The 26,630-nt window shown below is 41.5% G+C and overlaps 1 protein-coding gene across 2 annotated transcripts in view; it reads right to left on the bottom strand.

Moving 5' to 3' along the window:
* The window catches only part of LOC129825936 (HERV-H LTR-associating protein 1), a 58,842-nt gene extending 34,156 nt beyond the window's left edge, over positions 1–24,686 (bottom strand). The window contains exons 1-9 of one of the 2 annotated variants that reach the window (XM_055886074.1): positions 21,818–24,686; positions 20,535–20,642; positions 19,898–19,960; positions 19,241–19,321; positions 17,432–17,515; positions 13,656–13,739; positions 3,327–3,410; positions 993–1,049; positions 649–729 (exon numbers count right to left, since the gene is read on the bottom strand). In XM_055886074.1, coding sequence (XP_055742049.1) covers positions 649–729; positions 993–1,049; positions 3,327–3,410; positions 13,656–13,739; positions 17,432–17,515; positions 19,241–19,321; positions 19,898–19,960; positions 20,535–20,628 — 628 coding nt within the window. In that variant the 5' untranslated portion in view covers positions 20,629–20,642; positions 21,818–24,686. The remainder of the gene's footprint in view (positions 1–648; positions 730–992; positions 1,050–3,326; positions 3,411–13,655; positions 13,740–17,431; positions 17,516–19,240; positions 19,322–19,897; positions 19,961–20,534; positions 20,643–21,817) is intronic. The other variant, XM_055886073.1, reaches the window with a different exon arrangement.
* Positions 24,687–26,630: the final 1,944 nt, after the last annotated feature.

Genomic DNA, 26,630 nt, shown 5'->3' with positions numbered 1-26,630 from the left:
AAACAAGCTGTAAAATACCCGGGAAAGATGTGACTCCGATGCATATGGGGATAACAGTGTTATGTTTCTTTGACATCACTTTTGAAAGTACCATGCTCAGATTCCTAATGATGTCTCAGATTGTATTATTTGCAAACAGGGACAATTTTGTTGCAAACAAGACACACTGATTTGGCATTGGATAAATATGATAAGATGAACACTGTAATTTTGGTAATTCTGTGGTATAGAAAATAATATGTAACATTATGTAGAATTGAATGACATTTTTATAAAAGGCAATTTTTTCTCGGGCCTGCAAATACGATGATTGATTCATGCAATGCTTCAAGCATAAAATACATCTTTCAACGCTACTCTTGTCCACGGTGGTCTGTGAACCCACAACCTTCTGGCCCCTCAGCCCTGTGTTCTATCAAAATTCCTGTGATGTCAGTGTAGTTTTGCTGCTCCACTGTATGGAGATTGTAGTCTTGTGTTGTGAGATATGGCACCCCACATGGAGATAACATGCAGTTCATTAAGATAAAGTGTGTGTGTGCACGCTTGTATGTGTGCGCGAGTGCGTGTCTGTTTCGGTGTGCTTGCTTGTGAGTGTTTGTGCGCATGTGGGTGCATGCCTGTGTGTGTATTAAGAGGGAAAAATACCTTTATGTGCGCTTTCTGTAATGGTCTGATTGAACAGAGGCATGATGGAGTCAACTTCCCAGAGTTGAGACAGGTATTTATCTGAAATAGTTAGACAAAAATGTATACTCATGTATAAACGTCATCAATGACAAAACATATTCAAAATTATACAAATGTATAGCCAATATGAATCATCCAAACTTTTGATTTTACATATGTAACATTTACAATACATTTCCATGTCAGTTTGGAAATCTGAATATTACAATAACTGGTTTAGAAAAGCCCCCACAATGACAGAAGACAATCACCATTTACCACAGAACATCTAACCAATATGCTAAAAACTCTATAAACTTTACCTGATTTACCTGCCATTACACAGATGTATATGCAGTCAGAAATATTATTTTGGCTCACTGAAAGAAAGAAACAGTATGACATTCAAACTTTAGTCATGATCCCAATGATGACTTACAGTCATATACTGTAAAGTATATTAAGGTGGCGAATGCAAGAGTCAAACCCATAGCCTGAACCACACATTCAGGGTAGTCAACTCAAACTATGTGTATTGGTTCTCTTTCAAATATTCCTTTAGATGTATCACAATGGGATTCACTGGAGGCGGATCACTAATAGGAAGTACCAATCAGACAACGTCTTTCGGAGACAGACAGGTCAAGTGGCAAATGAAGTAAGCCCCCCCCCTCTTTACAAGAGCCAAACATCCCATCCTCTGGTCATCCTTGCTCTCTTCTTTGCGAAGATCACTACGCTCCTGAAGCGCTCTGATCCCTGTCTTAACTGTTCACATGCAAACCGTTTACGGTAACGATGCCAAACGTAGGACCTCAGCTCCTGTCGATAGTGTTAAGTACTGACCGAAAGGAACGTAGAATTAGTTTTCAACTTTTCAGTCACCGGTGGTAGCTAGCATCACATGGCTAGCAATCGAGACCTGGTTAGCCCACGCTGCTAAGCATAAGCTAACTTGGCTAGCTCGCTGGACGGCAAGGTAACCACACTAGCATTCTACCGGCACAGATGGTACTATTGCTAGCTCCCTTCTCTTGTTTATTTTAACCTATGTTCACTCATTTGTGTTACCTAGACTGACCATTTTAACCTCGCTGCTCTACGGCCGTGAGAGAATACCAGCCCAAAGTTGAACACCTCTCGCACGCAGTTCCCTTCGGCTACCACTGTGCTAGCTACAGTGCACCATAGCAACCCAAGCTAACACCTACTAGCCTCGTGGCTATAGCGTTCATACTGTGCTCACCCTAGCTAGCCATTAGTCACAAGGTTTCCAACATGCTAGCTTACGCCTATTCAAAGCCTCCAGGCTGCCACATTTGTTTTACAACAGGCGTCTCAGTGTTAGTGTAACAGTATAACTTTACGGCGTCCCCTCGCCCCGACCCGGGTGCGAACCAGAGACCCTCTGCACACATCAACAACAGTCACCCACGAAGTGTCGTTACCCATCATTCCACAAACGCCGCGGCCCTTGCAGAGCAAGCCTACTTCAAGTCTCAGAGCAAGTGACGTAACCGATTGAAACGCTATTAGCGCGTACCCGCTAACTAGCTAGCCATTTCACATCCGTTACATTAGCAAGCCCCATTCTATATAATGGCTACCTAGTCCCAGGGCGAGCCAAGCGCTTGTCCTGCCACGTTCTTGCGGTTCCATGATTGCTGGGAAGGATTTTCACCTTCTATGAATCAACTGCCTGGGAAAGGAACATGCCCAGGCAGCACTCGAGAACCCTGAATCCTGTGAGCACTGCAAAGCACTGACTAGGGCGGGCTCAAAATATTCCCTCCCCCCTCACCTCTAAGCCCCCGGCAGAGGCTAAGATTCAGCTCCTCGCAACCGAGCCCAGCTGGAGTGAGGTTATGAATAGTCTCAATTCCCTCCCCTCCCTGTATGACGACTTGGTGTCAGGGGAAGGCAAGCTAGGAGATGACAAGGATAACAATGGGATTCATCTTGTGGGTCTCATCAACTTCGTGACTGAAATGGAGTGTGAAGAGCCCATTCTTTCTCCTAAGCCGCTATGTCTCCCTGCTCCCAGTACAGGAGGGCTGCTCTCACCCTCTTGGAGTTTTGGCTCTCCGCGGTCAAACTCGGCATTGAGTGGCCGGCTCCCTTAGGGGGGTTAAGGATCCCATTAGGGACTTGTACAATGGGTAAAGACTCCTGTCCCGTATGGCTCCAGTTAAGCAACTGCTTTCCACACTTTCAGCTTGCCTCAGGGAGACGAAGGGCTCATGGCAAAAGCCACTTACCAGCAAGAACCTTATAAGGGGCTCCCCTAGCCTGGACATGCACAATATGGAGGCATCCAGGTTTTGCAACGTGCCCCCATGGTGGCGCAATCACTGGCTGACCACCTCAACTCCCTTGATCTCAGTGCAAGAGGCATCACTACAGACCCTGGTTCAATTCCAGGCTGTATCACAACTGGCCGTGATTGGGAGTCCCATAGGGTGGCGAACAATTGGCCCAGTGTCATCCGGGTTTGGCCTGGGTAGGCCGTCATTGTAAATAAGAATTTGTTCTTAACTGGCTTGCCTAGTTAAATTAAGGTTAAATAAAAAAATACCATCGTTATACATCTCACTCATTATTAGAGAACCGGGGTTACGAAAGTAACCTTGAGTTTTATATAGCACTATCATCCTTACCTGATAATATGGAGCTAGATTTGAATAGCTCTTGTAGATAGCTTGTGGAATTTCCCATAACATCCAACAATATGGCAGTGAAGTCTGATGGGAGACAAAAAGAAAACACAAAGATAATCTTGACATGTTTAATTTGTTTGTTTACCTACTGGTATTGTTGCCTCAACAATGATGGTATTAAAGCAAAGCACAACTTTAGAAATTGTTCATACTTATTATTGTCATTCCACCGGAACCTCTAGTGCCAAAACCGTAAAAGCCACCAACACTAAAACAACTTTAAAACATGTAAGCTGACTGTTTTCAGGTTGCAAAAAAAATAATATATACTACTAAACAACCACATTTGCATACTGTAAATTCCAATGCATTCCAATGGCCATAGACTTGAATGGTAACAGTTTGGACTGTAACAAGGCCGTCATTGTATATAAGAATTTGTTATTAACTGACTTGCCTAGTTAAATAAAGGTTAAATAACAAAGTTATTCAACTGTTTAAAGGGGAATAATGGCACATTTTGAAAATGTGTCTATGTTCCTAAACCCCTCTGACTTGTTGTTGGACTGTCTGTCAAAGTGTGCACCTCTCTCACTCAGGGAGAATGAGGTAGAGTTAGAGCTACATCACAGGGTTATTATACAGCCCCCCACTCACTGCAGCGCTAGATAGAACTTTGTGAAATAACACAAATCTACAAAAAATATAGACGTTATATAGAAGTCCAATTGATTGAGAGATATTTTCTGTGATTTGGGTCACGGGTTCACAGTTTGTACTTTTTCTGAGATATCTGCCAAGCAAGGAGGAAACAGTCCTAGTCCTCAGTAGTAGTTTATTTAATTTCTCACTTTCAATGCTCTGAAAACCTAACAGAAAATGCTGTGCTCTAAAGATGGCATCGTAGCCACACAAATAAATAAAAGGCAATTGTCGATCTGATCAGAAACACTGTGCTCAGAACCTTTATCACCTAAATGATGTCGCTGGTGTATTTTGTTTGAATGTTGGAATATATTGCGCAATAGGCTATTCGTTTTTTACGAGGCACGAGTCCATCCAGATTCGAGTCCCGTGTGCGAAACACACATAACGAGCTCGAGAAATGTATACTAAAGCAAAGTTTCACCCACATTTTAGATAAGAAAATATCCTCTTCCCTTTCAGATGGATATCCATTTTTTTGTGGATGGATATCCACATAAAATAATACAATTCCAATCTCTCTTTTGTCTTAAATTTACACATAGCCTATTCCATGATATAGGGTAATCCGATATAGGGTAATCCAATGAGCAACACTGTATCTGTTGATTGCAGTGACCACCATTCATCACGTATGCTATATATAATCAATACACGACTTTCAAGGAGTCGGGTATTTCATGCAAACAGTGTCTTCGAACAGTATTCAGACCCCTTGACTTTTTTCCCAATTGTTTTAGGTTACAGCCTTATTCTAAAATTGGTTAAATAGTTTTTTTCCCTCATCAATCTATACACAATACCCCGTAATGACCGAGCAAAAACAGGTTTTTAGAATTGTTCAAGAATGTATTGTAATGACCCGGCTGGGTCATTAAAGAGAAAAGAGACGGACTCTAGGTGTACAGGTTAGAACACAGGTTTATTCCTAAACTGGGCTATTGTTCAGGCCACAGCCCACGCTGCTAAATGCCGAATGTACACAATTATACATGTCGAGTTAAGGTCACTCTAATAGGAACAGATCAAGGCCCGAACAGAAGAGAGAGATATGAGACACTCATCCCTCTTTATGCATTTCCAAATCCCGCGGGATTACCCATCATACCCCCCCAACCTTTCCATCTGTCCTGACATATTTAACCCCTGCTAGTAGCCATGAGAACCATAACACACCCACAAACACAGAACACAATACCGGGTCGTTACAGTATATATTTCTTTTAACTGATATCACATTTACATAAGTATTCAGACCCTTTACTCAGTATTTTGTTGAAGCACCTTTGGCAGTAATTACAGCCTTGAGTCTGGGTATGATGGTACAAGCTTGGCACACCTTTATTTGGGGAGTTTCTCCCATTCTTCTCTGCAGATCCTCTCAAGCTCTGTCAGGTTGGATGGGGAGCGTTGCTGCACAGCTATTTTCAGGTCTCTCCAGAGATGTTCGATCAGGTTTATGTCCGGGCTCTGGCTGGGCCACTCAAGGATATTCAGAGACTTGTCCCGAAGCCACTCCTGCGTTGTCTTGGCTGTGTGCTTAGGGTCGTTGTACTGTAGGAAGGTGAACATTTGACCCAGTCTAAGGTGCTGAGCACTCTGCAGCATGTTTTCATCAAGGATCTCTCTATACTTTGCTTCATTCATCTTTGCCTCGATCCTGACTAGTCTCCCAGTCCCTACAGGTGAAAAACACCCCCACAGCATGATGCTGCCACCACCATGCTTCACCGTAGGGATGGTGCCAGAGTTCCTCCAGGCGTGACGGTTGGCATTCAGGCCAAAGAGTTGAATCTTGGTTTTGTTATGACTCTCTCTCGTGACGGTTGGCATTCAGGCCAAAGAGTTGAATCTTGGTTTTGTTATGACTCTCTCTCTCTCCTTGGTGAGGATCAAAGGCGCCAGATCAGCTCAGCACAGGGCTGACAGATAGCCAGACCCCCCCCCCTCCACCTCTCCCACCAGAGAGGAATGGGGGAGTCGGGCCGGTTTTATGACTTAACGCCGGTCATAAACTTTCTCTCTCTTGCCCTGCATTATTGAACAAAGGAATGTGCTGTGTGTAGAGAGAGACTCTTGCCTAAGAACTCTAAGATTGGACAAAGGAACATTAGTTTTGAAATCCAAACGTTTGGAATGGTTGGTGGGGATCCAAACAGTAATCATGTCATATCATTTATTATTTTGTGATGTCATTAAGGATGGTATAACAAGATAACTAACTCTTGCATCTAAATGTTGTATAAAATAAATTATTAAGTATAAGAATACTTTTGTGAATATAGAAATGTGATTTTAACCTTCTAAACGAGATAATGGCTGTTAATATAAACCTAGGCCCAGTCAGTAACCACGCCCACGTGCGCACAGACATTGTGTCAACACGACGGAACGCTTAAAAGGACTCGCTGAGAATTTAAATGCAAACCAGAGAACGTGAGGACGTTGAAGACCAGAAAATGGTAAGACCCTCTGAATCTCTCGACAAGTGAAGAAGGTGCAGACTAGACCAAAACATGCACCGTCTGCAGCTCTGTATGTAAAGTAGTCTAGGACAATTGACCAAAGATGGGAGGGAAGAACAGATCCCTATCACCACCGTGTGGTACACCCCTGATGTATTCATTCTAATGAACACTCCAAAACAAAGAAGCATACAACTAAGAAGGACATTGTGACCTCTGGTGGACAACCAGAGACTCACATCGAACTACTCGCCATAGACTGATCGAGTGGTTTCAACAGAGCAACGACAGAGTGAGACATCGACGCGTAAATATGTTGCATTTCTAATCTGAATGAGCGATTGATAGGGTGCTAAATATTCTGACTATGGTGAGCGTAGTTTCCAAATGTATGTACAAGAAGTTTGCTCTTTGTCTCTCCCTCTCCTTACATATCCTTCCCCTTTCCATTGTGTAAGAAGCTGTCATATCGGGTTAGTCCACTAGGGACTTTTCATTACATTATGTTAGTAATCAATAACCTTTACCGTGTTTGTTTGTTTATGTATTTCTGTGTGATTATTTATTTAGTTAGTTAGTAAATAAATAATTAAGCCAATTTGTGTATCGCTGATTCATCACTTAAGTTAGGGTTCCTGCAGATTTACGAAGTCAACGACGTTCAGAATGAGACTGAGGTAATAATTAATATTTGACAGTTACTGATGTAAGGAGATATTTATAATATCTTTAGAGTTTTAGTCGGGAGATAGTAGCTCGTTAAATGACTATTCCCGTGGTGCCCCAAATTGCTAATGAGTTAATTGTTACATGATTAATTTAATCAAGTAATAATTAAACGTAGTAGGTCATTATTCGATAAATAGCAGTCATCACATTAATGATAGTCATGTCACGACATATTGGTGCCCCGTGCGAAGAATCTAAAATGGAATGAGGCCTTCATTTTGAATTCAGCCGATATGAAATTGAGATTATACAGATTACGTTATACACCATTAGAGCTGTAGGCAGGAATCGTTGTTGTTGGGTAGAGGTTGCCTCCGGTGTGGTTTTTCTGACATAGTCAGTGTGTAGTGAATGTTGCGAGTCAGGTCATACTGTATGGGCCAGCCAATCTAGGTATTCGGAGGAATAGACTAGTTGGGCCAAACGTAGTACTATTTCTGTCTCTCGCGTTTCAGAAGCAGGGAGACTCGGTCGTTATTAATTCCTTGAGCGGGGACATTATATTATCTCTTGCGTTTCAGTAGCATTGGTAGAAACATTTTATATTTCTATGTTACCGCGCGTTCCGGTAAACATCGCGAAAAATAACGCCGAAAGGGTTTGAAAGTGAGACGTCACGAGTAAACCCGTTCCCTTATCGAAGAGATTGGAAGAGATTCTGGTACAAGTTCCTTTGTTTGCGGTGAAATCCCACGCCGTTTGACCTCAGCTTTCTGGGATCAGTGACCTTTGGGCGACAGAAGTTCCACCTCCTCGGGCCTCACATTTTCGATTAGTGATTCCTGGTGGTAAAGAATAAACTTTTTTTTACAAGTAAAAAAATAAATAATAATTCCATTGAGCCCCAACGTTGTCTCACAATCCTCAGGGATTAGTGACCCTGGTGGTGAATGTATACTCACATTTGAACTACTGGTTACACTTATGATATCCAGCCAATCTCAACTGATTGGATATTGTTGTCACATTCAATTCAACAAGGTAGTTCAATTGCCTTCCAACCCTTTTCAGGTGGATCATTTGGATAAGATTCAAATTAATTTGTTTCCACCAATGTGACATTTTAAACTTTTCCACATTATCCTAGTTACAGCAATGCTTTCAGGTTATGTAAAGTTTAATTCCCAGATAGCCTATACAGGTATGATTGATCATTAACATTGATTAATCAATTATATTAGCTATTGCAAATTCATTCACATCCAAGTCCCACATTACTTATCTAGTATTGATGTTTCATTAACGTATTTAAATACATTCAAATCGTTTTGCAGCCCCACACCAACTCAAAACCCAAATTTTGAAAAAATAATATATATACAGCATATTTAATCATGTGCAAGCTACTGTATCAGAGGGGGTTGAAAACATTCTGCTAGCCGAGGAACTGCGTTTGAAAACCGAACAATTAAAGTAATTACAAATACTTATGATGTTGAACGAGCACAAACTCTTCAACTAAATCGTTTTTCTACAGGAACAACTCGATTTAGCCAAAACTAAATACGATAAAGTCCACGCAAACCTAGATAACGCGACAGATTTATCTACAAACAGGAGCGCGCAACTTGATAACATGCATGCAGTTTTGATGAATATTACTCAAAGTAATAATGTTCTAGTCGTAATGCTGCAGAACAAAGCGATCACTTAATGAACACAATGACTAAGTTGGATGACAAATCAGCAGAACTCAGTGAAGTCGCTGACCAAATGAATGATGAGAGAACTCAGGTGATGAAGATGGAAATATTGATTTCTAAGCAAGAGGAAATCATCACTGAATCTCGCGCTCCGATACGGAGCAAGCGCGGTACTCATGTGTCTAAAATCGGTACTCTAAGCACCCAAGTGGACTCTGCTATGCAGCAGAATACCACCCTTAGGTACCATCTGGAGGAATTCCAGAACAGTCACGCTCTACAGCGTGACTACCCAACCAAGCAACCGGAGCTCGGTACACAAAGGAGTGAAGACGAAAGAAGGTTTCAGACTTTGCCTCTCTCGGGTGTCCCTCAGTCTTCTCCTCTTGGCCATATGGCACAGAGTAATATGGTGCCTCCTCGCCATCAAAGCTAAACCTTGGCTTCTCCTCTTGGCCTTTCAGACCTAATTTCCCTACAGGATGAAGCCAACCCTTTCCACCTGCTGGGCACGGAACGCCTTGACAAACTCGTCAAAACCTTCTGCCGCTTTGATCCCGTTCCAGGTAAGCCAACAACACTGAGACGTTCCTAGCAGACATAGAGGACGCCTTGGATGGCTACCCAAACGCTACGGGTTCTGACAGGCTTTATCTGTTGAAGCGAACCAATATACGCGTTACTAGGTTAATTCGTCTACAACAGCAACACGTGCAAAACGACTACGCTAAACTTGCCACAGCTTTGAAAATAGAATGTGAGTCGCAGAACCCCTGAAAACACGACAGCTCACTGTTTAACACTGTCAAACAAGCTCAGCCCACGTTGGCTTGCCAATCTTACATCTCAGAGAGCTTGCAAGCACAGCTTTTGAAGCATCAAAAGTACGCGACGCTAAGAGCCCTGACATCTCGGTTTTGAAGTTTTACCAGGAGCACTCACTCCAATTAGAGGTTGCATTATCAAGTATTAGAGCATTGGCAACAATGGTTTCTACCACGAAACCAATACCCACTGCGGTCAAAATAACTGTAAAGTACGTCGCTATCGAAACGACAACCGCTACAATCTACCTAATCGCTACGTTCCTGCACCCAACCCACACAAGTGTCAGAGCACAAGGGTAACAAAGGGTTTAAGGACGATCATAACATAGACTGATGTTCTCGAGACGTTCTACTTCATGAAGTACTAAAGCTAGTAAAATGTGAGAAAAGGGAAAAAGATAAGTCAGTAGGACTAGACGTGGAATTGCGAGACAACAGGTCCGCCGGAATTAACACCCTTAGCAAGGACGTTAACAATCAAATAACTCCCACTCTCACTCGTGACCATATCCAGGGCCCACTCGATCAAGAAACAAGTCCACGGGATTTGTCTATTGTCTATAGATCAAAAGGTTGTGAAGGAACTTCGCAGAGCCAATTCCACTCAAAACACGAGAAGTCGATCTGTTTTCACCATGAACAGAAATGACACATCACGTTGTTGCGAACATCCACTCAACTTTGTGGGGAATATGACCACTAAACACAACTCAGAGGCCATACCTGGAAACAGTCCTGGAGGACTGCTTAACCTGCCATGCGCTAATTGATTCGAGCTAAACAATATTGCCCATCTCTCAAACGTTGTTTAATGATCTCAAAAGGGCTTTGAAGCCAGCTAAACGTTGGTTAAAAACAGAACGATGCGACACCACACATTGAGGTTTAATTAACTCAGACTACCTCACCTCTCACATTGAGACTCATGCTGAAACTACACTTCCAGGACGTATCGCTTGTTCACCCTATGTATGTTACCAGCCTCGAATCTGAACACCTGCTTCTCGGAGCAGACTTAATGGATAGTTTACTCCCACTGATGGATTGGAAAACCAAACAAGTATGGTCACAGCGCCGTCTCCAATGACCACACTGTCTTCTCCTAACGCTAGCTAAAACACAGTCATCCACGAGGGGTATCTGTCGAAAGCACCCCTTGGGAAAAAGACGTTTCAAAACCTCTAGGTTCAGAATCTGACCCAAGGATATATTACAATATCTCATCACATTCAATTAGCAAACCTGATTGACCATTCTTTTCATGATTTTGAGGCAGCAGTCTCTGTGAATGAGCAACTTCCCTCCTTGGAGTCGTGCAATACTGCAGCTGAGATGAACTTCTCTTGTCCTTCGAACACTTCTGCAAGGACTGCGGCCGTCTCAGCAATAATAGCACCGACGGGCAGAGTGTACTCTGCTTCCGATGATACATTTTCAGCTTTGTGGGGGATTGGTACCCTTTACAATGACACTAACGGGCGTCAGTTCCGCAACTGACCTGATGACTCCCACTGGTGAAACGCTGTGCGATATCAAAGACAGATATCCTTCTCTCAGTTCGCAGGTACTGGAGAGGTTGCCACACACAGACACTGTGGTGACTGACAGGCCTCGACAACCACTGAGCATTTTGAAGCACAAACACCAGGAGATTTAGATGAAAGGTTACAGCCAATCTAATAACGCAGCTGCTGACAACTCGTACAAAGGTTCTGACCTTTTCATTTGTGCCAACCGCTGGTGGGGGGGTCCCGAGACAAGGGGGGGGGGGGGAATACTAGCCCAGACCCATGATGAGCCTCGTCGAGGCCATTGGGGGGGGTTCGAGACTATGTGCAACACTGTACGAGGCCGCCAGAGCAGGAAACAAATCTAGTTGAAAACTTCCCCATGAGAACAGAGAGCAGCGGACAGGCCCCTCGACGGGCATAACCTTAGAACACGTCTGAGATATCCCTGAGGTGTACCATACTGGTCGTAAAAATAGTCCAGTGGACTTTCCACCTCCCAAAAAAATGCCAACAATAATCATTCCTTGCCATGTGTAGTTTCAATTACAATGCAGTTAATAAAATGCTCTAATCATGTATATGTTATTCTGAAATGTAGGATACATTTCAGAATCAATCGGTAGGATAACTTGTCCCCTTGAGTACCAGTACCAATGTCAGCACAGTCAGTCCAGCCACAATCAGTAAGAAGGTTAGACTTCACAAGTCAAATTGCTATTGATAACAGCAACAGAGGAGTTAGTAGTCACTCAGATTGCAACACATGGAAGGGAATCTCCAAAACTGATGATTAACACACATGCCACTAATAAATAGAACCCTCCAGGAGGAAAGTTATTAGAAGTCATGAACCATGATCACACCGCGTACGACTGGTTCAGTGCTTATAGAGTACTTCCGTCGTGAGGTTAGCTCCTCCGTGGAAAATAGACTCCTTCATATCTATCGGCACTACAATGGTGTAAGACACATTGACGTGTAGTAAAACTACTACAGGTACCCTTAACATATGTCTTGAGGTCGACATCAATTCTTACTGACCTCCAGGCATGATTTAAATAATAAATCAAAAAGATAAGTAAAGGTCTCCCCATGAGACCCTCTCCGGGATACAGTATTCTGGGCTCCGGGTCTTGCTGTATCCTGTCGGGCACAAAAACTGAACTCCCTCCTATTACCTCTGCAACCGTCCCCTACTCTCCACTGTCTGCTGCCCTTCTGGCAGCTTTATGTGACTTGACAGCTGGTGAGCAATCAGCCCTCGATTACTCACCAACTCCCAATCAGCCCCAATTAGTCCTGGCCGGAGAGCCCATCGAGACCTGGCACATCCAGCAGATGAAGCCATCGCCTTGTGATGTATACTCCGTCTGTCACCAGGCCTCGACGAGTCTCCCCCTGGTGGCTGACCTGCTGTACGCCACACAGGATACTTGTTTTTCTTTCCCTTGGCATGTGCGCCTGTGTAAGCATAAACGTGCATGTACAACGGAACATTTAACAAGTATTTATCCTAAGATCACTTAAGGGTCCGAGCAAAATACCAGCCTTGGTATGAGGCCTTTGACTCTACAGCTACCGTACTCACCAGTTTCTCCCCAGAGGTCCATAGGTCATCCCTGTAGACTGTCCGAAGCTGATACCTTACAGCTGTAGACTTATCATATAGTTATCAACTTAGGATAGTGCCCTAAGCAACACACCACTATGTAGGAACGCCCTAGATATGACATGAGACACAATGCCATGATAGAGTCACTTAGCCAAGACCTTGGACGTATATACTGTAGAATCCAGTCCAATTAGATGATTAAGGTGTGGTAACTGTATATTTTGTCTATCTTTTGTTTACGCACGACAGTGTCTAGGGTTTACCGAGAATGGTGCGAAAAACATCCAGTCAGCAGCAGTCCTGTGGACGAAAACAGCTCATTGATGAGAGATCGAAGGAGAATTGCAGGAATCATATAAGCTAACAGTCGGGTCACAAACAGGTAGCAGTGGTGTGCAGAACAGCATCTTGGGAGGCCCAACTCGTTGGTCCTTGTCATGGATGGGCTATTGCAGCAGACGACCACACCTGTTTCCAGTCCTACCAGATAAAATCAAGAAGAAGTGGCTCCAGTGGGCAGGCGATCATCAACACTGGACATTTGAGGAGTGGAAAAACATTGCCTGGTCCGACGAATCCCGATTCCTGTTGTGTGGCATAATCAGGATTTGGCGTAAGCAGCATGAGTCTATGGCCCCATCCTGCCTTGTGTCAACAGTACAGGCTGGTGGTGGTGGTGTATTTGTGTGGGGAATGTTTTTCTGGCACACGTTAGGTCCCTTGATACTAATTGAGCAACGTTTTCATGCCCCTAAAAATTTATTTGGGGTTAAGGCAGGTTTTAAACATGGCAATATAAGACATTTCATAATGAAAGAAACAGATCCTGTGTCTCACCTGTTAAGTCGTTTGTCTCATTTGTTACACAATAGCAATACCTTCTTGGAAACATGTTGTCCGTGATACTTCTGAAATTAGAAACTACAAAACAAACTCATAAGAAATGAAAAAGGAACCCTTTGAGAAACAGTTCAGTGTGTCCATTACATTTTATTTTACTGATTAAATACTGTACCAACATGCTAGCTTTAACAGTCAGTACTTACAGATGTAGGATCTTAATTATATCACCCTGTTGCAGGAGAACATTTGAGGTTTTAAAAAGGCTTCTGAAGTTGCTAATTTCCACTTTGAAATTACAGACTTGATTTCCCCTTGTAAAAATATGTATCAACCACAACAAAAAATGTCCATTAAAGGAAAATGCCGCACACTGCTGCTCATGCTCCCAGGTGATATTTATTTACAACGTTTCGACCCTTAGGTCTTCCTCAGGGATCCATATCCCAGGTGGGGGTGGAAGGTCCTATATATAGGGGCAGCACTCAGTGACATCACCTCCTGAAACAGGAGGTAAAAAATGTATAACATAGTTTCACAATATTAACATTCAATGTATCAAAATATATGATCATACACAGGGAATGTGATCCAGAAAGATTCCCTTAGAAGGGGTTTAAATGCAAGTAATTTACCCACCCCTGCACAGGACAAAGGTGTAAGATCAAGGGCCTGATTACTTGTATGTCCACCAATGCTATTTACATGTTGAAATATCCTTGTTGTCTGTCTTACATTGGGAAAACCCATAGAAGCTTTATCAGTGAGGATCAGTGAGCACCGCAGCAATATACGGACAAAAGTCCAGTTGCTGCTCGTTTTGTACAAGCTGGACATCCTATTAGTTCTCTGAGATACATTGGAATAGAAAAGGTAAAGATTTTTTTTACTTAACAAGGCAAGTCAGTTAAAACCTCTCTGGGACGCTTGTCATGCCAGATTTCAAAAAGGCTTTTCGGCGAAAGCATAAGATGCTATTATCTGATGATAGCACAACAGTAAACAGAGTGTAGCATATTTCAACCCTGCAGGCGCAACACAAAACGCAGAAATAAAATATAATTCATGCCTTACCTTTGACGAATTTCTTTTGTTGGCATATCAAATATGTCCCATAAACATCACAAATGGTCCTTTCGTTCGATTAATTCCGTCCATATATGTCCACAATGTCCATTTATTTGGCGCGTTTGATCCAGAAAAAAACTGCTTCCAATTGTGCAACGTCACTACAAAATATCTCAAAAATTACCTCTAAACTTTGCCAAAACATTTCAAACTACTTTTGTAATCCAACTTAAGGTATTTGTAAACGTTAATAATCGATCAAATTGAAGACGGGTCTATCTGTTTTCAATACAGGAGGACAACAAACTAACGATACTTTTCTAGTCTTGCGCAACTCTCAAACAAACAGTACACATAACGTTACACTGATTCCAGATGGCCGTTCTTCTTCATTGCACAAAGGAATAACCTCAACCTATTTCCAAAGACTGGTGACATCCAGTGGAAGCGGTAGGAACTGCAAACAGGTTGATTAGAAATCTAGTATCCCAATGAAACCTCATTGAACAGACGGTGACCTCAAAAAAAACAAAAACATCTGAATAGTTAGTCCTCGGGGTTTTGCCTGCTACATAAGTTCTGTGATACTCACAGACATGATTCAAACAGTTTTTGAAACTTCAGAGTGTTATCTATCCAAATCTACTAATAATATGCATATCTCATATTCTGGGGATGAGTAGAAGGAAGTTGAAATTGGGCATGCTATTTATCCAAAAATTAAAATGCTGCCCCCTATCCTAGAGAAGTTTAAGAACAAATTTGTATTTACAATGACGGCCTACCCTGGACTACACTGGGCCAATTGTGCACCACAATGGTGGATGTGATACAGCCTGGATTTGAACCAGGGACTGTAGTGACACCTCTTGCAGTGAGATGCAGTGCCTTAGACCGCTGCGCCACTTGGGAGCCTAAAGATGCCCTGCTTGGGAGGGAACATTGAGAGGACACTTTTTCAAAGGGAATCTTTGTGGAACCACAGGCTCAACACACTGTCTCCTCTTGGCCTTAACGAGGAGTTTGAATTCAAACCGTTTTTATAGTTTCAATATGTCTAAATTGTCTTTAAAAAAAATCCTAATTGAATATTGTACGTGTATGTATATTACTGTAAATATTGATCACATTTCCTGTGTATGATCATATATTTCGATACATTGAATGTTAATATTGTGAAACTACGTTATACATTTTTTACATGCTGTTTCAGGAAGCGATGTCACTGAGTACTGCCCCTATATATAGGACCTTCCTCCCCCACCTGGGATATGGATGCCTGATGAAGGCCTAAGGGTTGAAACGTTGTAAATCAATATCACCTGGGAGCATGAGTAGCAGTGTGCGCGTTTTCCTTTCTGTTTTCCATGGGTTTTCCTACAACTCTAGCACCTGCGGAAAGCACCTGGAATTGCGTATGTTCTTCAGCTTTTGTACATTCATTATAATCCACATAATAATTCACATTTTCCTGCTGTAGCAAACTGGCTAAAATTAAGATCCTACACCTATATATGTGTTAGTAATAAGTTTGTGCTACAGGATGATTTCTCCCCTCTTTTAAATACGTTTTATATCATCAGCTTAATCCGAGGCGCTGCGCTTCTACCAGACCTGGGTTTCAAATACTTAAAAAATCTATTCAAATACTTTATCTGTGTCTGGTTGAGCTTGCCTGGCTTAAAAAAACATATAGAAAAGTGAAAAAACTACAAACGCTTTGACTTGATTTTTAGTATTTGAAACCCAGGTCTGCTTTCTACTGCAGCTATTAATGAAATTGACAGTGATGATATAGAGCAGTGGTTTCCAAACTATGGGTCAGAACCCACTAGCAGGTTGTGGCAAGGGGTCTAGATGGGTCACGGGATGACATATCTTGTCCATTTGACAAATAATTTGATTATTATACAGTCAATTCCATACAAATTGGCTAGAAGCTCGTACGCAAATAAGGTTAATTAGGGGGAAATTACAGTTGTTGTTTTTTTACAATCGCTTACACACTGAAAGTGGTACTTGAGGCACACTCAGTGAACTCATTAATTAATGTACCTAATCTTCAGACCAAGTCTGCAAAACTGTAAGTACATTATCTGCTTTACACAATTGTAAAACACACTTTTTGCAAAACACTAAACACAGTTCTCTACATAGGACACAACATTTAAAACTAACAGGTCTTGTGTTTCGTTTGGAAAACACTGCCATTCAAAATGCCACACTCATTTACCTACACCCAGTGCTCATGTGTGAAAACACTTATAGCTCATTTCTTCACTTAGAAATCAGAGCTTGAACACCCTAAATAGAAACTGTTCGGAGGAGACTGCGTGAATCCAGCGTTTGATAACGCCTGCTGTAAAGTACAACAGTAAGTTCATTTTTCAGGCAATTACTATTAAAAACTACAAGAGTGAACTTTGACCATAAGAGCTGGCCAGTAAGAAGGGCTATGTACAGTCAGTGTAACAAATCAGATTAGAATCCATCACCTTAGCACGTGCGCGCACGCACACACAGCTGTGCGTGCGCGCTACCTATCTAAGGGCAAGCCATTCACAACATGCCTGGAAAGGAGACTGCAGCAACCAACATGCACTTGCAATATAACACCCTAACAGACACATCAGAGCTACAGATGGGGGAGTTGGATAGTGGTTACTACAATGGTTGTTGAAGTCATAAATGATGTGGTTGTTTACTGTTATAGACCAGTAGAGTGAGCTTGTGAAGAGCCAGGGAGCTGTGGGAGGTCACACTCAGCAAAGAGAAGAGCTGACTTGAGCCTAGAGTGGGGGAGACAAATCGATAAAGATTAAAGGGGAAGTTCTGTATTTTACAACTTTATGTTAGATGCTTCATCACCCTGAAAGTAGCCTTTAAGGGCAGCTGAACTCAGAAAACAACTTCTCTGGTTGAAAATGGCCTATGTTGCATCAATATTAGTTCGAAACATTGATTCTATTGTAAAAATGTACTACAAAGTGTAAATAGCATAATTTTGGTCATAAAGTCAGTATCTTCCAAAATTGAGATTTAGAGAAAAATGTGACATTCCCAGATCCTTGGATATTTGAGGGTTGGGTTTTATCATACGCAGTCATGCCCACTTGCCCACTAACGTTGCATTTTTTTTTTCATTTTTGTTTTAACCTTAATCTTTAACTCTACATTTTTGTAAAACGACCTGTAAGCATTTCACTTTTAGTCTATACCTGCAGTTTACAAAGCATGTGACAAATACAATTTTATTTGATTCAAGATTTTCCATAATCATGGTAGCATCCACATTAACTTAGAAGTTTTAACATAAAGTAACTCCAAAATGACACAATACATTATTTACCATTAATTTATATTGGGGACAAAATAATCTGAAACACAACCAAAACAAACTGCAAATGCATTCAACAAAGCTTGATGTAGCAATTGCGTGCTAGGAATATGGGACCAAAAACTTTTGAATACTTTATTTATAATAATCTTTAGGTGAATCAAACATTTGGACCCCTACTTTTTTGAGAGAGAAAAGTGTTTGAATGATTTTATTTTGATAAAGTCATTATTGCTCATCTTTATCAAGGGTGTCAATAATTTCGGACCCCACTATAACAAACAGAACACACACACATCGAACCACACCCCCAAGACACACATTTAATCTTCCTAATGAGCAGCAAAAAAGCCCAGGCAAAATCAGTTCAGCTGCTCTTAAAAAAAACATTGCATGGTTTCCCTTATCACTTCCATTGATTGTTAGCTAGCGGTGGCTAAAGTTAGCTGAAGTTTATCATATATGCATAGTCACTATAACTATACACTCATGTACATACTACCTCAATTGGGCCGACCAACCACTGCTCCCGCACATTGGCTAACCGGGCTATCTGCATTGTGTCCCACCCACCACCCGCCAACCCCTCTGTTACACTACTGCTACTCTCTGTTCATCATATATGCATAGTCACTTTAACCATATCTACATGTACATACTACCTCAATCAGCCCGACTAACCGGTGTCTGTATGTAGCCTCGCTACTTTTATAGCTTCGCTACTGTATATAGCCTGTCTTTTTACTGTTGTTTTTATTTCTTTACCTACCTATTGTTCACCTAATACCTTTTTTGCACTATTGGTTAGAGCCTGTAAGTAAGCATTTCACTGTAAGGTATACATACACCTGTTGTATTCGGCGCACGTGACAAATAAACTTTGATTTGAAGTTTGTAGTGGCTGTTTAAAGAAAACCAAAACATTGATTACAGTTTCTCTTGGCCCATAGACTAATTTCAGGGTGAGGATTGTTGTAACTTATTGTAAAAGAAACACTAATGAAACGCTGCTCTTTATAAACTGATCTTGTGTTTTTTAAGTTAACCCTAGCCTTAAAAATCTTTGAGGTGGAATCTTCCAGACTCCAACTGAGGTGTGCAGGCTGCGCGTTCACAGTTGAAATGACATCATGATGAGACAACTGCTTTAAAAATGAATTGCATTTTGGTGACTTACCTAATTGTGTTGAATTAATTAATGTATTGACCAAGGGAGTGAGATCTATGGAAGTTGGATCAATATACTCTGCCGGGATTTCTGGGAAGGAAAGAAGAACAACATTGTTAATGTGAGTAGATACAGTTAACTTATGAAACTCCAATATGCCCAAAATGTATCACAGATTCAACTTTATCGCAGGTTCATTGCTTTTGCTTTTCTGAAGCAAAACAAGACCAGATGTCTTTAAAGTAAACAATTTTATAAATATGTAATAGTAGTGCAAAACCATTCATTTTAACTTTACAGTTTTAAAATTGTTCCAGAGATCAACTATTTCAGTGATGCTTTTTAAAAATTGTACATCATTATGGTGTCATATTATTGTCATAATGTCACTGACTTTCCTAGTTAAATAAAGGTTAAATTATTTTTTTTAAATAAATAAATGTGGGTGTGTAACAAATGTCATGTCATAACTACCATAGCTGTTTCCGATGCATAGCAAATAAGCCATGTCACCTGACATTCAGTGATACAAGATGTCATGACATCTTATGACATTTGTTTTGTCATGTTTATGACAATATTATGATGAACAGTTCAAATATATTTATTTTATTTAGTATACACATCAGAACATAATGGAGGTTTGTTTTTGGAAGTGCACGGTACCTGTCGACGCTAGAAGATCCCTCTTATATATTTCCTCCTGGTTGCCATGTCTTTGAGCTGCATCTAAATGATATGCAAAGTAAAATCTGATCATTATATCCACGAGCTGTCTGTTTAAACTAATAGCACACACTTCGGACACCCATGCATACCCCACAAGACATGCCACTAGAGGTCTCTTCACAGTCCCCAAGTCCAGAACAGACTATGGGAGGTACACAGTACTACGTAGAGCCATGGCTACATATCAACATTATAGTTTTAACCATGTTTCGAGGCTATACACTGTTTGTTTACATTTACTTTGTTTACAAACATTGGAGTAAAACAAGCTTATATTTTTGGTTCTGATGGGGTACGACAGTTGAGATAAGTTATATTCTTTAAGAATCAATTTGCACATATCATTCATTTATAAGTCAAAAAAATTTATGTAGTTACTGCAGATTGCCCCTTTAATTTGATGATTGACGATGACAACAAGCAATGTTACAACATCTAAACATGAAAAAATGACCTTACTGCTAAGAATACTGTAAACATGTCCAGTGGCAAAAATAACAAAACAACAAGGCCATCTAGATGGAATTCAAGGTATAGGATTAGAGTTCAGTTATACTTATCTTCTATCACCTACCTATATGAAAGAAGATTAGGGGGAGCAGAATAGCTACACATGTCCTGAGACACAGCTTTGAGTGATTCCTTGATGCCCAAAAGCCTGCCATCATATGTGAACACCCCACTACAAAAACACAAAACAAGACATGCTAGAGCTGCTTACAGGGCATCTCAACCTAAAGTTAAATGGCTTACCTCATCAAGGGTATATAGTTATGCAAAATCAAAAAGGTTCCATGTATCACAACATTATGATGTCATGGGCAGATTTTTCCCCACTCCTCCCCATTGCAGTCAGTGACATTCAACTCTCATAAGAAATAAAGCTCCATTTTGGGAAACAAAACAGATTATATAGTGATACAAAAAAGTAGTCAATGGTTATTTTTTACAACTGCTACAGATACTAAATAAACTAATCTCGTCCCCAGGCTCAATTCAACAGAGAGAGAGACAGCTGGTAGACATTATACGTCAACCCCAAAAATATTTTTTCTCACTACTATAGTGTCAGTGACATTGGCTTCAGTGATGTAATGTGTTAGAGGTTCATTTCCCAAAGACTTTGTGGTTATGTGGTATGTTATTTCTCTGTTCATAATCCTGAGGCACAGTTATAAAATTGGTATTTTGTCGGACAGTTTTCTGTCCGACAAACAAAACAAACAAATGTGTCAAATGAAGCACTTTGCTGCTTTATAAGTGACATAAGTCATGGTTCTTATTATAAACCTCTGCCCCGATAACAGTTTGCCACTGGAGAGAATGCTCAATGTCCTTGTACATCTTTGTAATCACCGATTTTAAAGGCGGTAACAGCAATGACATAAAACTGAGGGATACATGTTATACTAGTAAAACATTTGTATTTTAATAGCCTTCTTAGTTTTTATTGATTCATACAATATATTAAATACTTCTAATATTCAAAATTATAAATAGATGTCTCTAAATCCCCAAAACATGTCACTACAACTCTACATATCACTACCGGGACAAGACAATTTGCTTAAACTAAGCACTTTAAATAATGCATAAACATAATGTTTTGTAGTTTAACAGACTTGCATTATGTTGTATCATTGATAAACAGTTCAATATAAACAAAAACATGTATGATGTGTAACTATCATGTGTCCCAGCCAGGGGCATAAAGAAAAATATAACATGAAAACAGCCTTGATTTTCATGATCCATGGATGAACCCGTTTATTTTTCAGCTGGAGTTTTTTCCTAGTATCATCCTTTTTAAACATGTCCCATCTTTTCTAGTCACTCTTAACAACATAAAGATCTTACCTCTGAATCCTGTGCCTGAATTCAGCCACACAAGTCACCCAACCACATCCAACTCCAATGGCCATGTAAGTAGCTGTAATAAACTGCCGGCATGTCATATGAGACCCGGTGGTGGCGGAGGGAAGAGGAGTTTGAATAGGAGTCTTTAATGATGGTGGAACGGTGGGCACTCCGGTTACGGTAGCACTCACCGGTAATTGGCAGATGGTCGAAATAAACCTTGGGGGCTCTGGGACACGGGAGAGGGCCTGGGAAAGACTTCTCATGGGAGAAGCCCAGGTAGCTTACTGCCTTGTAAAAGTTTCTGTCAAGCAGTACTCCAACTATTTACTGGAAAGAAGCAGTGCAACTTGATAACACCTCAGTTAAACCTGATGTTGAACCTTTGCTTAATAAGTCACATACACAGAACAAAAATATAAACACAACATAACAACATGAGCTGAAATAAAAATCCCAGACATTTTCCATACGCACAAAAACCTTTGTGCACAAATTTGTTTAGATCCCTGTTTGTGAGCATTTCTCCTTTGCCAATATAATGAATCCACCTGACAGGTGTGGTATATCAAGAAGCTGACTAAACGAAATTATCATTACAGAGGTGCACCTTCCCAGATAGCAAAAAATGTCCCCCCACTTGCTATTTTCCGCTAGTGCTATGCCCAAGGCTATACAATTGTACTTCCAATGGGCGAGTGGTTTGCAGTTCAAGACATGATTTGCATCTCTGGCAGGTAGCCTCCATTCAGAGAACTGCTATTAGCCCTCGACAGACCAATTTTTGTATCTCTGGCGGACAGCTATAAGCCCTAGGCAAGCCATTTAGCCATTATTTAGAATTTCTCTAATCTCAAATCAGCCTGCCACCTTCCAGCTAGCCACAGCCAGCCAGAGGCTGTAAACTTTTAGTTTTTTTTATAAATACTTTACATTTGTTGTGATTTTAATTTGATGTAATTTTTTGGGGCCAATTTAAAAACACAATACAACCACACGTGGACAAAATCCATTTACAATCATTGCTGATGACACAAAAAATGGTTTAATTTCCAGTTTTAGTGGATCAGTGAAATATTGCTTTTGCCCAAAAATAGCCTACATTTTTACCATTGATTTAATAGAAGCTACTATATATTTGAGGTTCCTTCTAGCAATAAACTCCCTAAACCGCCTTACACACTTGAAGAAAAGTTTTGATCACAATGGCCATTAGGTGATAACACCTCTTAAACCCCCTAGAAGAAGCGGAAAAGTTTCAACGTGTTCTTCGTAGCTACCATCCTCCATTGTCGTCTCTAGTTACCACAGCCACAAAGTCATAAACCCCGCCATTTCAAAAAAAATTCTTCTTAAAATATGAGTCTAAACCAGGGATGGCGCTAGGGCTTTAGCCCCCCTTAAAAAATCAATATCAGTCAATCTTTTTATGTTAGCTGGCTATCTTTTTGGGTGTTGTGACATGAGTATGAAATTGTAATTCTGGTTGTTTAATGTTTTAGGGACTCCTGAAACAACCAGCAAACCAGGCTGTCATCTTGCCAAGGTCACTGCACTTCCTATGCATCATGTAAATAGTCTAAACCGGTTTATCTCAATATCTAATGCCCATCATCTGCATTGATCTGTTAAACACAGGATAGGTGTAGTATTTCAACCAGTAGAGAATGTGAAACGCTTTATTGAAATAAGTTCATTATCCAAGTGTTATAAATACCTGCATTAAAATATAATTGTAATATTATAAATGCAAATTCAATCTGTACTTCAATGCACATCTGTTGTGCATTATAAAAACAGGAAGAAAGAGGAGGTGGTGAGAGAGGTGGGAAAGAGGTAAGAACATAGGAGCAGGGAAGACAGCATATGATTAATGAATCATATTCATACCCAAATATTCTCTCAGTTCATCACAATTACATAATAATGTCTCTAGTCGGCCCGAAGGTTATTTTAAGAGCGTGTGAGGTGGTGATGATGGGACTGGGGGTTGGCATCCTCTCTCACATCAAAACATATCTGCAGACGAGAGACAGATGGAGAGAGCATGTTTAAGCCTTGTTTATATTTTTTATTCTAACATTGTTAGTCATCATAATAATCAAGTGAAATGCAAAACTGACCTTGGATCATTAACTCTGGGACTACTGCATCTCTGTCTGTATTTCAATGTAAAGCATCTCTTTAATAATACTTCCCTGTTGAAGTGCCCTCTATGTAGCCAGTTCAGATGTGGGAGGGGTTCACCAAACACAGCTGATATAACCTAGAGGATTTAGGGAGAAGAGGAGAGAGGGATGAAGTGAAGGAGAGAGATTGTTATTGAGAAAATAAGGTAGTTAAAGAGACAGTGTTCAACAGGAATCTGTGTGTGGCCCCACCTGGTGTCCACACCACACTAAGTGTCTGCAAGGTACTTAATGCTGAAAAACATGAACGGGCACATGAGGACAAACAATATAGCGTAGTTATAGAAATAATGAAGTGTCTTAACCTTTCTCCATGGTTGGCCCTCTTACCTATTCGTTGAAGGTGGAAAGAGCCACAGTTAAACACTTGAGCCTGGTTACTGCGCAACACAATCCATCAATCAGATTGATACACGAGTGTATAGGTGTGGGTTATAGGGTGTCTAATTGTTTTTTTTTTATAGGGTGTCTAAAAAATTATTTTTCAATATGGGTGACTCTTAAGAGCCTGTTTTTTTTGTACAGACATCACACTGTGCATATTTGTAAACAACAGCTGGTGCACAAAATCTAAGGAAGTCTCTAGATTTTGCTCGCCTGAAGTAGACTATATTGTGATAAATTGCAGGCCACACTACTTGCCTAGAGAGTTTTCAGCTATACTTTTCGTTGCTGTTTATTTACCACCACAAACAGATGCTGGCACTAAGACCACACTCAGTCAGCTGTATAAGGAAATAAGCAAACAGGAAACCACTCACCCAGAGGCGGCTCTCCTAGTGGCCCGGAGACTTTAATGAAGGGAAACTTAAATCAGTTCTACCAAATCTCTATCAACATGTTAAATGTGCAACCAGTGGGGGAAAAAATCTACATTACCTGTACTCCACACACAGAGACGCGTACAAAGCTCTCCCGCGCCCTCCATTTGGTAAATCCGACCACAACTCTATCCTCCTGATTCCTGCTTACAAGCTAAAATTAAAGCAGGATGCAACAGTGACTCGGTCTATAAAAAAGTGGTCAGATGAAGCAGATGCTAAACTTCAGAACTGTTTTGCTATCACAGACTGGAACATGTTCTTCTGATAACATTGAGGAATACACCACATCAGTCACTGGCTTTATCAATAAGTGCATCGAGGACGTCGTCCCCACAGTGACTGTACATACATACCCCAACCAGAAGCCATGGATTACAGGCAACATTCACACTGAGCTAAAGGGTAGAGCTGCCGCTTTCAAGGTGCGGGACTCTGACCCGGAAGCTTACAAGAAATACCGCTATGCCCTGCGACGAACCATCAAACAGGCAAAGCGTCAATACAGGGCTAAGATTGAATCATACTACACCGGCTCCGACACTCGTCGGATGTGGCAGGGCTACAAAGGGAAGCACAGCCGCGAGCTGGCCAGAGACACGATCCTACCAGACGAGCTAAATCACTTCTATGCTCGCTTCGAGGCAAGCAACACTGAGGCATGCATGAGCGCATCAGCTTTTCCGGACGACTGTGTGATCACGCTCTCCGTAGCCGACGTGAGTAAGACCTTTAAACAGGTCAACATACACAAGGCTGCGTGGCCAGACGGATTACCAGGACGTGTGCTCCGGGCATGTGCTGACCAATTGTGTCTTCACTGACATTTTCAACATGTCTCAGATTGAGTCTGTAATACCAACATGTTTCAAGCAGACCACCATAGTCCCTGTGTCCAAGAACACAAAGGCAACCTGCCTAAATGACTACAGACCCGTAGCACTCACGTCCGTAGCCATGAAGTGCTTTGAAAGGCTGGTAATGGCTCACATCAACACCATTATCCAAGAAACCCTAGACCCACTCCAATTTGCATACCGCCCAAACAGATCCACAGATGATGCAATCTCTATTGCACTCCACACTGCCCTTTCCCACCTGGACAAAAGGAACACCTATGTGAGAATGCTATTCATTGACTACAGCTCAGCGTTCAACACCATAGTATCCTCAAAGCTCATCACTAAGCTAAGGAACCCGGGACTAAACACCTCCCTCTGCAACTGGATCCTGGACTTCCTGACGGGCCGCCCCCAGGTGGTGTGGGTAGGTAGCAACACATCTGCCATGCTGATCCTCAACACTGGAGCTCCCCAGGGGTGCGTGCTCAGTCCCCTCCTGTACTCCCTGTTCACCCACGAATGTATGGCCAGGCACGACTCCAACACCATCATTAAGTTTGCAGACGACACAACAGTGGTAGGCCTGATCACCGACAACGACGAGACAGCCTATAGGGAGGAGGTCAGAGACCTGGCCGGGTGGTGCCAGAATAACAACCTATCCCTTAACGTAACCAAGACTAAGGAGAGGATTGTGGACTACAGGAAAAGGAGCGCCGAGCTCGCCCCCATTCTCATCGACGGGGCTGTAGTGGAGCAGGTTGAGAGTTTCAAGTTCCTTGGTGTCCACATCAACAACAACTAGAATGGTCCAAACACACCAAGACAGTCGTGAAGAGGGCACAACAAAGCCTATTCCCCATCAGGAAACTAAAAAGATTTGTCTTGGGTCCTGAGATCCTCAAAATGTTCTACAGCTGCAACATCGAGAGCATCCTGACCGGTTGCATCACTGCCTGGT

Source organism: Salvelinus fontinalis, chromosome 28 (assembly GCF_029448725.1).
Source record: "Salvelinus fontinalis isolate EN_2023a chromosome 28, ASM2944872v1, whole genome shotgun sequence".
Classification (NCBI taxonomy): Eukaryota; Metazoa; Chordata; class Actinopteri; order Salmoniformes; family Salmonidae; genus Salvelinus; species Salvelinus fontinalis.
Note: the sequence above shows the minus strand (reverse complement) of the source record. Positions and strands in the feature narration are given on the sequence as shown.